The sequence below is a fragment of the Cottoperca gobio genome, chromosome 11, assembly GCF_900634415.1.
Source record: "Cottoperca gobio chromosome 11, fCotGob3.1, whole genome shotgun sequence".
NCBI classification, from domain to species: Eukaryota; Metazoa; Chordata; class Actinopteri; order Perciformes; family Bovichtidae; genus Cottoperca; species Cottoperca gobio.
Genome location: NC_041365.1, coordinates 9,372,838 through 9,385,727, shown reverse-complemented (window position 1 = coordinate 9,385,727; position 12,890 = coordinate 9,372,838). Strand labels below are relative to the sequence as shown.

At 38.0% G+C, this 12,890-nt stretch overlaps 2 protein-coding genes across 2 annotated transcripts; one reads left to right on the top strand and one right to left on the bottom strand.

Moving 5' to 3' along the window:
• Positions 1–143: 143 nt before the first annotated feature.
• On the bottom strand, positions 144–2,829 carry cfap20 (cilia and flagella associated protein 20). Its single transcript, XM_029443789.1, has 6 exons — positions 2,474–2,829; positions 1,143–1,222; positions 928–1,039; positions 623–811; positions 388–501; positions 144–267 (listed from the first exon to the last, which is right to left on the bottom strand). Exons 1-6 carry the CDS (start codon positions 2,555–2,557, stop codon positions 262–264), a joined length of 585 nt encoding a protein of 194 aa, XP_029299649.1. The 5' UTR covers positions 2,558–2,829; the 3' UTR covers positions 144–261.
• A 6,919-nt stretch (positions 2,830–9,748) lies between these two features.
• LOC115016039 (G-protein coupled receptor 20) lies at positions 9,749–12,498 on the top strand. The gene is made up of 4 exons (XM_029443706.1): positions 9,749–9,934; positions 10,296–10,552; positions 10,640–10,772; positions 11,911–12,498. The coding sequence occupies exons 1-4, from the start codon at positions 9,749–9,751 to the stop codon at positions 12,496–12,498; spliced, it is 1,164 nt and encodes a 387-aa protein (XP_029299566.1).
• The last annotated feature ends 392 nt before the right edge of the window (positions 12,499–12,890 follow it).

The window sequence follows — 12,890 nt, the reverse complement described above, 5'->3', positions numbered from 1 at the left end:
TAATCGATGTGGGTCCCTATATTAATTTATATACTATAGATACTTTCATCTTTAAACCACTACAGTCTGCATTGAAAACTGAGGACAGATGAGTCAATAAAAAAAACTGCATTGTGCAGAGAGCAACACAAGACGCCACTCAATTCATAGTTCCAAAATTACAATATTGCAAAGTTTTAAAGTTCATCACATGTCTACAAACAGAAAAATCTTACAGCGAAACTCCACATCAGCTCTGGGAACAGTGCAGGGTGAGAATCTCTACTGCTGCAAGAAACAAACAAACGGAAGAGTGTCAGATAAAACTAATACATCTATCCACATTTTAAAACACTTATTTGAGTGTGTGAGTGTGTGTGTGTGTGTGTGTGTGTGTGTGTGTGTCACCTTGGCTTTCTGGTTCTGGACAGGCAGGTAGAGTTTAAACTCTGCAGGGAGCTCGTCCTCAGAGTACAGTCTGTCTGAGAAATACACTCTCCTTATTCGACAGTTAGCATGGATCTGAGAGGAAAATAGTTTAGACATGAGCAAAAGAAAGTCTTACACATTCACTGCAGAGCTTCGACAGTCACACTAGTGCAAGTAGCATCTGGATAAAGCTTGTCCGTTTCTGTGCACTAACCTGTACACGCAGCGTCTCGATGTAATTGGTCCCATAAGCCCTCCTGGTGAAGTCCGACAGGTTGAACTGAATCTGGTTCCAGCCGTCATCCAGCCTCATGGGCATAGTGCAGATAAACGGCTTCACGCGTGTCGTGCTTTGATAGTTACTGGCCCGAAACCGCCGGCGAACATTTTTATCATCTAACACCTGAAAGTTGTAAAAGATGGGGAGAAAATAAGTGACCATGAATCCTAACACCCATATACTGTAAGATACTGTAAAGACATGGAAGTGGTCCGTATCTGCAGGAATGTCTACCCTACCTGGACTTCAAAGGTGAAATACTTCTTGAGATTTTTGATGATCATAACGAGAAAAGGAAGCTTGATGCCCAATGTCTTCTTGGGGTCTGCAGGACATGTTATATATGTAGTACTGTAGAAAAAGAAAGAAAGAAAAAGGGCGATTAATGAAGATGACAAGTGCTTCAATGATTTGAACGGAACTAAAGAATCCATTAAAACAGGCACAAACTCACCTGACGTTTGTTCCCTCGACCTCCAACACCAGTGAGTGGATGTCATTGTCTGTGATTCTCTTGATGTGACCATTCCTCACCTGTGAACACAAATAAATTTTGCTTTTCTTTAGGTGTGTGTGGAGAAATCAAGCGGCATCTCATTGGATAAGGGGCGATGTCACCATCATTCGACTTCACAGATATTAGTTTATTGGTGGATGTGTCGGACAAGAAATAACAAGAAATAGCAGTAGAGACATGCCAAATATATGTTTGAGATAATTGTTACTAAGTACATTTACTTAAGTACAAATTTGAGTTACCGGTACTTATACTATACTTTTATTTTACCTAACACTTATACTTCACTCAATTTCAGAGGCAAATATTGTACTTTTTATTCCCCTTCATTTGTCTGACTGCCTTAGTTTCTTTTTAGGAGGTCATTCGAAATAGTGTCACAGTTACAAAACGTTAGTTTGTCAACCTCAGAATTTGTTTATTTTCCGACGGATATATCTTGAACTCTAAAACACACATTTTAGAAATCTTTATCAAAATTATGTTACAAATTACTATCAGGTAGTCATATTAACTAATCTCTCAAACATTAACGTTGGTATTGGCCTCTTAAATCCTGTGATTAGTCGGGCTATAGCTATAGTATATATAGTTGGAGCAGTCAGTCAGGATAATGAAGTCAGTGAATATTGTCAGGACCTTTAACATCTTCAAAGTGTTGTAAATTAGCTTTGTCTTAAACAAATGATATCCTCCTCTGTTATTATTCCTAACTGTTGCTTGGCAACAGCGCCTTTCGGCCTACCTTGTATCCTGCAATAGTTACATTTAACAACCAGTGACAAATGGGGGGTTTCTAAATTGAAAGATGTGTTTTAATTAACAGCATCAATGTAATACAAATGTCCATACGTTATCAGCCCCACAAGACCCAATGAACAATGATCAAAACAATGAACCATTACTGTAACCTGTGTTTAGTTTCAAAATATCCACAACGGAAATATCAACTGGGAAGAAACTTGACAGCTTTGTTAAGAGCTGGAGAAATAACGTAAACTAACTTTATAAAGGAGTTTAACCTAACGTTAGTTATTTGCTGCAGCAGATTAGCCCAAATAATCAAATACACAATGTAACGGTAACTAACACAAGCTCAAACAGTTGTTTGACACTGTATCCAAAACTCATGCTGCAACAGAGATGAGTTTTAATATTATCAATGGTTGAGACACACATAACGCTAACGATAGTTAGCTTTAGCACGGCTAACGTTAGCTAAGGTAGCTAGACTCGGTTTATAGCATTCAGTCTAAATATCTACTCACCTTCTTATCCCATATCTGAAGTGGTTTACTGCCGATGCTGTATAAAATAGACAGGAATCCACTTTGAAACGTGTTTTTAAACATCTTCTTTGAGCTTAGTACACAGTTGTTTTGCACATGTGTTTACGTACACTAATTAAAACTGTTGCTAGCTAACAAGTTTACGTTTGTTTACAGATTTGGTTTCCGTCCCCAACGCAACTGGTTCCGTGCGGTACAAAATAACCCGTTCCGCTGCCAAAATTAAAACGTTTTGTAAAATCAGACTCGTCGTGGATTGTGATGTGTCCACACGTCTCTCCTTGGGACGTGTAAAAATAAAGAAGAGTTTACCTCTTCATAATGTTGGTGTTGCTAGGGAACATAAGGTCTTGGCGTTGTTCACGTCGGTTCTTAAATGGTGACGCAACTCGGTCGCCGTGGCAACAAAAGGTCTGACCAATGCATTCTGTTGGTCTGCTTTATTCAACCACATATATATATATAATATTAATATACATTTATATATAGCCTATAACAATCCTAATGTTATGTGAAATTTATGTTGTATATCAACATTATCTACTCTGTATTTTGATGCTTTGGCAAAACTCTTTCATGCTAATAAAGCCCCTTTGGACTTAATTGAATTGACAGTTTAATATCTATATATTCAACATATTTAAACTACATTTGTTATTACAAGTTATTGCTACATTGGATACATTAATGTAAAAACAGGATTTTACTGTTGTAGTTGGTTGAGGTGGAACTAATATTTTACTATTTTATTATTGTACTGCATGTTTGAACTAATTATTTTCATTAAGGATTAATCTGATGAATGACTTTAAGATTATCAAAAAAGTTGCTCTTATAGTGAAACTCTGCATATGGTTTTGTGCAAAAATCTTTATTTGTGAAGCTCTCAGATAATTGTAGTGGAGAAAAATTGATATTATTTCCCTCTGAAATGTAGTGGAGTAGAAGTATAAAGTAGCATTAAGGAAACTCATGTAAATATTAATTAATGGTCTGCTATATTCAATATATTTAACCTATATTTATATTAAGTTATTGTTGATTCAAACTCACATCTTTAACATGAGCCCACGATGTAAATATTCATTTTGCGCTTGGTGGTATGGAAAATGAATCACAATAATTACTATTAATAAGCTATTTCCGCATTTGTTTTTTATATTAGGGTATAATGATATGACAATACACAAAATACTCAAAATGTCAAAAAAGCACTTTAATGTTCATCTAATTTTCTAAATATCCTTGAAGTTTTTTCAGGTGTCCTTTTGAAATAATAATAAATAAATAATAATAATAATAATAAATAATATATATAGTACATTTATTTTGAGTTTTTTTATCCCAATATTTACTTTTCATTTTTCAAGTCTTGAAGATATATAAGCTTTATTTTTCCTAAATGAAGATGCATTATAAAAAAAAAAAATCACCATTTGAATATTTGCATTGTTTGGGTAATAATAATAATACCGGTAATAATAATGATAATAATAATAATAATAATAATAATAATAATAATAATAATAATAATAATAATAATAATAATAATAATAATAATAATAATAATAATAATACATTAGATTTGTATAGCGCTTTTCTAAAAACTCAAAGACGTTTTTGGAGTGCCACTTTAATTAAAAAATACAATAATAGCAACAGTCTCTAGATATAGACTTCTTACACACAACTATATTTCAGCACTCCTTTCACCCACTAAATCCCACTAAAGTGTCAAGTGGGACATCCTTCCTCTGTCTACAGCACTTTAAACAAGCCGGGCCGGGATGCATCTGACAATGATTTCAAATATTTGAACAAGCCAAGAAACATTCAATCAAACATTAACCAGGACCTTTGCAAAATGACATCACCAGCAATGGGTAACATAAATCAAAAGTCCCTTATTAGTTTCATATGAAGGGAAGATTAATTTACTCAGTAGTAATCAGGCCAGGTCTGTTTATGGATGGATTATTTAATGGGCCGACCGGGCACAGACCCAAGGGCCCAAAGTGTCAGGAGCCTTCAACTACATAAAACAACTACAAAGAGATACAAATAATACTACAAACAGACAAAATAAAGAAGCAAAACTGCTATAAAGAGACACAGAGACACACAAAGAGACACAAAGCAACCAAAAAGAGACACAAAGCAACTACAAAGAGACACAAAATGACCACAAGCGGAATCCAAACGACTACAGAAAGAGGAAAAAACAACCACAGACAAAAAAACAACAAAAAAAACTACAAAGAGAAACAAAATGACTACATAGAGACCCTAAACAACAACAAAAAGAAGCAAAACTCTATGTGTCCTTCTCCAGTAGTAGTGTTGCTAGAGCTTTTTGCATGTCTGTGCCCAGGTTTTATATTGCCTTATAAACCGCCCTTGGGTCTGTGCTACAGCAGTTTGTTTGATATTTTGACATGTACTGTACACAGCAGCACATACATGCACCTGGATATAGATAAAAAACACACATAAACACACACTCTGGAGTGGTGCCGATCCATCTGTTTATACCGCTGCGGTTTATGAGGTGTTGCTTCACTCTTCACTTCTTTTGTTAAAAGACCTCCTCTCTCTACATGTTCTCTATTCCTTAGAAGTGTGTGATTAAATGTAATTAAACTGGTTCATAGGCAGGCAGCTTTCTAAAACCATCTAGAGAAACAGTTTAGATTTCTTTGTCTGTTTCTTCAGTGTGGGACCACCCCGAAAGCTTTAAATAAACTTTTCTGAAAACCTACATGAATTAAATAGTCCATTCCGATCTTTCTATCTTTTTTGTCTACTAGTCATCTGATCTACTGTCATTGCACATCCTATTTTCCCCAATCCCACCAGCAGTTAACATTTGAAATGCATACAATTGCCATTGTGTCCATTAATGTACACTGTACAGTCTTAGTACACTCAAACCATAATGAGAAAGTGAAAACATGCTTTTTGAATTTTTTGCAAACTTATTGAAAAGCCAAAACTAAAATCTCTCATTTGCATCAGTATCAGCATCAGACCCTTAATTCAGTACTTTGTAGAAGACCCTTTAGCAGCAATTACATCCTTGAATCTTCTTGGGTAAGTCTCTGCTTTGCACATGTGGATTTGGGATGTTTATTCCATTCTTCCTGGCAGATCCTCTCAACATACTCTAAGAAAAGTTCTGATTGTTCCAAACTCCTTCCGTTTCACAATTATTGAAACCACTGTTATCATGGGAACACTGAAAGCTTTAGAAATGGGACCCTTGCCTTGATCTAAGCCTCGCCACAATTGTATCACAGTGGTCTACATAGAGTTCCTAGGACTTGATGGTATAGTTGTTGTCCTGATATGCAGTGTGAATTGTGGGAAATTATATACAGGTGCATGTCTTTCTAAACTACTGTATGTCCAATCAATTCAATTAGCCACAGGTGGACTCCAATCATGTTCTAGACCCATTTCAAGGATACTTTGAACAGACAGGATGCACCTAACCACAATTTGAAGCGCCACAGCAAAGGGTATGAACACTAATGTGAATTTATTTTTGAATACATTTGAAAATCATATTTTCACTTTGGCATTATGGGTAACGGAGTATAGATTGATTTGAAGAAATATCAATTTTATCCATGTAAAATGACACCAAACACAATAAATACTTTCTGAAGCGACTGCACATTCTATACATGTATATACTGTATACCCGCCTGCACCTACTCGTTGACTTGACTTTTTGCCTATTTACTTTGTTGCTTGTTTTGACTTCTTTACCTCTTGCCAACCCATCCCTGTCTCAAAAAACAAATAAACTTTGATTTTGATAAAGCTTCCTTGTCTGTGAATCATCCTCTTGGGTCCAAATCTTGTTTTATATCTCTATTTTAAATACTCAAAAAGAGACCGAGGAAGAAAAAGGTACTGGGATAAAACAGGGATACAGAGGGAGAGTAGATAAAAGGGAGTGGAAAGAGATAGAAAGAAAGATGGAGAGGTGGAAGAAGATGAGGATAGAGTTCATTTAGAGAAGGGGAAGACTCTTCCCTAACTTGTGTTTATTACTGCATTGCACCGCTGTGGGACAAGGGGACGACATGAGAAAGAGACGAGGAGGAGGTCCAGCTGCCTGAGGAATCGTCCTACCCAGAGAAGTTCACATCCCAATTCACTCTCTTCTGTCTACGAACTGGCTACATAGGGCTTGTGAATAAAGTAGAAGTGTTACATCAAAACGTTAAGAAGTTGTGGGTGGATCTACTGGACAAGGATTTTTTCACTCTTTTTTTGTCTTCACAAGGTATGTTTCGGAAACATATTTTCTTACCTGTTTAGTGATCATTTAAACTTTGTTTTAATTTAAATGCTGCATTTGAACTAATTTTCTATAAGGGACTGGATGCCTTGAACCCAAGAGTCCCTCTCTAAAAAACAAAATCTGTATAATATTTCAAGGAAACAACACCCTTTTCTCACAGCAGTGCTTCTGTCACCTATAGGTTACGTGCAGCTCTTTCATTTTTGATGGGACATTATGTGAAAACAGAAGCTTATAATAGGTTCTGTCTAAAACTGCGGGGATTTACTGATTTAAGGTTTAGATTTAAAAAAGATTTGGAGTTTTGACTTGATGTTATCTAATCTTAGCACTTAATATGTGTTGGCTGCTATGTAACAAGAATCTGCACAAATCTTTTATTGTACATGGCCGAATCAGGAACCAGATAGCGGAATGCAGCTACATCATTTAATCCAGGCCCTCTGCCATATTTTACTCGACTGTCTATATGATGATGAAGAGAGTAAAGACCTTCCTCGGCAGGACGTGTTAACAGATGCTCATCCATCTTTGGTATTTATAAGGAAAGGAAAGACATTTTGTGGGTCTGTCATATAACACTTTAAACAGGGAAATCCATTTGATGATTTTCCTTGTTTTTGGTGTAAAAAGAAGTTATCAAGTCACTCAGGTTAGGGTTAGGGTTAGGGTTAGGGTTTTCTTCATTTAAATTAATATTTCTTATATTTGAGATTAAGTAGTACTCATTTCACTATGGTAGTCAACCATATTTTATCATCATTGACATGAAGGGTTAGCTGCTAATAATGATTCCCTGTAATTAAATATCCAAAACATGCCAACACAACTTGACTGAGACCGAAAAGTTGTGTTTGATGTGAAGAAGAAACTATGAAACTTATTGTAGATGTACTGTGTACTGCGTGTGTCTCTCCATTTCTGTCTTACATATACTTTACGTAAGAGCTGAACACACTTCAGCTAGAAATGTTTTGCAGCTATAACAAGAATAGAAAGCCAAGAAGATTCTTATATGACATGTCAACAGATGACAACTGAGCAAACTCCTGCTGATGAAGACCATGTAATAAGTATGAAATCCCAGAGAAAAAGTTCTTGACTTGTGAAGGTTTTGTCAAATTACTGTACAACTTATTTGGGCATTACATCTTGAAAGTTACAGAACAAATTTAGAGACACATTTCAACGTGAATGTCCTTATTAGTAGCTTCCAAATTCAGATTCAAGTCGTATTTTCCACCATTTTATCTCTTCTCACTTTCTCGCAGCCAAACCAGAGTTTCTTTAAAACTATTGGTCTATTTTTAGCTCAATGTATAGTTAAATCTACCTTAAACCTCAATAAAGTGAACAGCATCTGTTCGTTGAGGATTTTAAAGACTTCCCTCCTTAAACAGGATGTGTCACATTCATCAAATGAATAGGACTTCTTCAATACAGATGTAAACCTCGTGTTCAACACAGCATGTGTCAGCAGTGTGTTAAATAGCAGCATACACTGACATGGTTCATATTAATACTGTACACTGTGTTAAAAGTAACACGCAAGGTCACGTACTTAACTTTGTTGAAAGTGTCACATCCTTTTAGAGCGCATAAGAAGATGGATTCGGATCGCTGCAGTGCGAGAGGACGTTGTTTATAAAATGAGGATTTCTGAAGTCTCTCTCTCTGGATTAACTTCTGCTGATGTTGACCACTTTTCATCCGTAGGAGTCATTACTCTTTCTTTTAGTTTTTAGTACGTGTGTCTGCTCACTTAGCTGGAATATGTTGAGTTGTTTTAAGACCATTGGAGCAAACTGCTTTAAACTTTAAACTTGAGCTGTTTAAGTTTATTTATAATACAGTATCTACGACTGACTCCAGGGTATAAGGTTGAGGCGTCTGTCTCCTACAAACATTATGGGAGTTCCTGTCATTAGTTTAAATTCCTGCTGGGAGATGGTTTAAAAGTAGACAGCAACAGCAAGTTGGAAACAACTTAACATGCTTTTACTGTTTACATTATATACAAATGAGTCTGGGAGAATGATCAAGTTTATTCTCACTATAACAAAGACCCATCATTTGCAAAAATCCTTTCATAACGACTTGTATATCTGCCAATCCAGAAAAGATAATAATGACATCAAAGTAGATCAACTCAGTAAACACAACACACAATTGCTTTGTATGCAGATGATGTAATAGTATTCTTAAAGAACCCTAACTTCATTGTTTCTTAGTGTAAAAGAAATAGCAGGTTCCTCTCAGAATAAATCAGAAAGTGTTTTGCACATATGCTTCTTTGTAATTATATGAACAGTACATGCATGGTTTGACAAAACAAACTTTTTTTCTTGAGCTTACATCTGTACCACACAGTCTTTATCAATGGTTTGAGTTTGCATAGTACAGAGACACATCTGTTAACATGAGCTCAGTAGACCCAAAGCATATTAGGTTTTCTCCTGGCACCTTCACAGACACCTAGGTTAGACTTAGCTTATAGTCTGTGTGATATGGTTAAAACAAACACATTGAGTTTGGATTGTTTTGTCTAACTACTATTTCAAAGGTCAAGAATGACTTTTTATGCTTAATATATACTGTACATGGACATAGAAATGTTACATTTTTAGCCTGTTTACTAAAACTAGATAGCAAAACTCAGGTATACCTAAAAACTATGTTACTTACTACCCGTTTTGAAAATAACTTAAAAGCTCTTACTGCTACTAATATCATTACTATCACTGTATTTTACTTAACAGATATATATAATATGATGCATATATAAAAGCCACCTCATGCAGCCTTGTGTTTCCAATTCTACACATAGCAGGTGTAATGTTGCGTTGTTATGCACAAGACCAATGTGTTCTTTTGTCTTGCTCCTTCTTCACTTCACCTGCCACTCAGACACCATCCTGCCATTCATTTATCCTTTTAAACCAATGGAGAGTCTTCTCACTAACCTCAGCTCCACCTCCACCACTGAGCCCCTCCTGCCCCTCTTGACCCCTGACCCAACAAACTGCAGTGCCTGGGACCAGCGGTGGGGGGCACCATACCTACACAGGTTAGCCCACCTGGATGTGCAGCTCTACCAAGACTTTTACGCTGTGTGGGTCTCTCTCATGGTAAGACCAGATACTGTGAAGGGATCATGACAAATCCACTTTTTTCTATAAGATTGTGACATTTCAGGTGAAAGTTTCAAATAAGCCCAGGGGCCCCTTCTTGCACTGTATATTATTTGTTATTTTGGATATGTTTGTGTATTTTAAATGTGTGCAAATAAACTTAAATTTAAACTTAAATGTACTTTTCAAACTAGATTTTTGTAAAAAGAAATACGTAAATGAAGGAATTCCTCAAATAATAAAATGTTTTATATATCACAGCTACCGTGCCTGTTCTGACTCTGTACGGCCGTTCAACCAAATGAAACATCCACAGTTGCTTTCTAGAGAACTGACCCTCCATTCCTCCCTGCTGCAGGTGTTTAACGGTCTGATGCTCGTGGTCGGTTTGGTCCTCAACAGTCTGGCTCTCTATGTCTTCTGTGGGGCCTCCACCCACTCCTCAGCCTCTGTGGTTTACACTATAAACCTCGCTGTAGCTGACCTGCTGGTAGCGCTGTCGTTACCTGCTCGCATCGCTCTGTACCACAGTGGAGGGAGCTGTGTGGCCTGCTCTTACGTTCACACTTTCAGCTACTTTGTCAACATGTACTGTAGTATTCTGTTTCTGACCAGGTGGGTGGGTCACTCCTTCATACAACATTTAAAATGAAAAGACGCTGTTAGCAAAAACCTTTTGTCTGAGTCTCCCCTTCGTCTCAGTATCTGTATAGATCGGTACCTCGCTGTCGTCCATGCATCCAGCACTCTCCATCGATGCAGGACTCCAGGAACAGCCAGGTGTGTCAGCGGCACAGTTTGGTTCGTTGCAGTTGTGGTCACCTATTCTTTCCAGGTGAAAACACATGCACTACAAACACTATACATACAGATACATACATAGATCTTTAAACCGTGGATTAAACAGAATATATGTAACATCCAGTCTCCTTAAATAGAGGGATAAAGCTAAAAGAATGGGTGGACTTCTTTCATCTCCCCCTTTCTCTTCCAGACAAAATTTGATAAAAGGAAGATAAGATTTCTGTTTAAGTCTCTTATGCTGCCCTTTAATCTTTCTCCCATGTTTGTGTTGATGAAGACATGCCCTTATCTGATCTCCTCCCCCATCACCCTTCTCGTCTTCTTTTGCAAATTACACAAATAACTTGTATAAACGGTCGTTTTTTTGGAAATCTCTCAAATCCAGTGATCACTTGTCAATCACAGAGTGCAGAATGAGATATAACTTCTATACATTTTCTGTTAGAAACGTTTGAGCTTCTGTTCTTGGCACTTACGTTGTTATCTAAACTGATAAGTGCTCATGCCAACTTCACATTTATTCAGTCTAACATTCGAAACGGTGTTTGTGTCACTGGAAATGTACACTGCATCACTTGAGCTGAGGGTTTTTCAAGGAAATTTGATACGATAGGCAGACCCTGCCATGTCCATCCATGGCTTTAACAGTATAAACTTGTCACTAAGACGTATTTATGACGTAAAACATTTGCAGAGCTTGTTGGAAACAGTGGTACATTGACTGGGAGGAGGTGCAGCCTCGGAAGCCCACTTCAGGCCCAAACATTCCCCACTAAATGGGTCACCATGTGTTTGTGAAGCTTTGAATTGGTGAGAGCAGTGGGTCCCAACCTGTGGGTTGGCACCCCAAAAAGGGTCCCAAGATAAATCTAAAGGGGGGTCATAATAGGATTTGAGGAACAAGAAAGAAAAAATATGCCTGTTGAAAAAAAAAATGTTCTTGTGAAATACTGGATACTTTTACCTCTTAAGACTTTTACACAGCCTTCAGATTAAACGATCAAGAGGAAAAAATCCTTACTATGTACATGCTATGGCTCACTTATTTTAAGGCCTTTTCTTAATGGTTTTTGTTGTAATTATTTATATAACTATATTGTTTTATATTTTGTGTATGTTTAATATTTGTTTCTACTGTAAAGCACTCTTCTCTCTCCTGTTCTCCACAGACCACAGCGTTGGAGTTCAGCTCCTCCTGTGTGCTCCTCCCTGCCCTCTTCTACCTCACCATCCTGGAGTTCCTGCTCCCCCTGCTGGCCGTGGTGGGCTTTACTCTGCGTGTTGCCTGTTTTCTGTCCTCCAGCCACGGCCTGATGCCCCAGCAGAGCAGGGCGAGGAGGGCACGTGCTGTCAGGCTGCTGGCCACCGTCCTGGTGGTCTTCACTATTTGCTTCACGCCATTCCACGTCCGGCAGGTGCTGGTTTACTTCCGGGTCAAAGTTGGAGGGGAGGGTCTAGGGCAGGGGGCGGGGCATGTACTTGCCTATCACATCACAGTTACCCTGAGCAGCCTGAACAGCTGCCTGGATCCAGTTGTTTACTGCTTTGTGACGGACAGCTTCAAAAGAGTGTGGGGGACGAGGAGGAGGGGAGCGAGGGAGGGGGGCGGGGAGGCGGGGCACACAAGTGGGGGAGAAGGGGAGGGGAATTCAGTGAATAAATGTCCGGGTACGGCACTGGCATTAGCTCACAGCGTGGTCACACTCACCTTCACCAGCTCGCCCCTCTCTGCTGCCAACATGGAACAGTCCACTTGAAGGCAGGTGTTGACCCCTGTGAGTGGAACAGTCCAGAGAGACACCTTGATAGGAAGACTTGACAACAGTGATAGATAAAAAGAGAAAGATTCAGAGGCTAAAAAAGAACAAAATTAATTATCAAAGAAAGATGTCGAAAAAAACAGAAATGAAAAAGATTGTTGCAAATTTCTATTTAGGATGAACAAAACAAACTATGTCTAAGTGTTGCAACACTTCAGTGGCTTCCCCCCTCCATCCATCCCTTTATCTCTGCATGTACTCGTCTTTTCGTCCTCCTGACCTTACTTGGATGTTGTCCTGAGACTAGTGAGAACAAATACTGGACCACACATGGGATGCTTTAGCTGTGAAACCAATGACCACACGCTGCATGAAACTGTGATGCTGAA

What these genes read in the sequence shown, in the direction of transcription:
- LOC115016039 (XM_029443706.1), top strand. Translation starts at nt 9,749, where the DNA reads ATGGAGAGTCTTCTCACTAACCTCAGCTCCACCTCCACCACTGAGCCC. An exon ending in CTGTGTGGGTCTCTCTCATG is followed by an intron (nt 9,935 to 10,295) that starts GTAAGACCAGAT and finishes TCCCTGCTGCAG; the next exon opens with GTGTTTAACGGTCTGATGCT. An exon ending in AGTATTCTGTTTCTGACCAG is followed by an intron (nt 10,553 to 10,639) that starts GTGGGTGGGTCA and finishes CCTTCGTCTCAG; the next exon opens with TATCTGTATAGATCGGTACC.
- cfap20 (XM_029443789.1), bottom strand. Translation starts at nt 2,557, where the DNA reads ATGTTTAAAAACACGTTTCAAAGTGGATTCCTGTCTATTTTATACAGC. An exon ending in GTCGAGGGAACAAACGTCAG is followed by an intron (nt 1,040 to 1,142) that starts GTGAGTTTGTGC and finishes CTTTTTCTACAG; the next exon opens with TACTACATATATAACATGTC. An exon ending in ATTTCACCTTTGAAGTCCAG is followed by an intron (nt 812 to 927) that starts GTAGGGTAGACA and finishes TACAACTTTCAG; the next exon opens with GTGTTAGATGATAAAAATGT.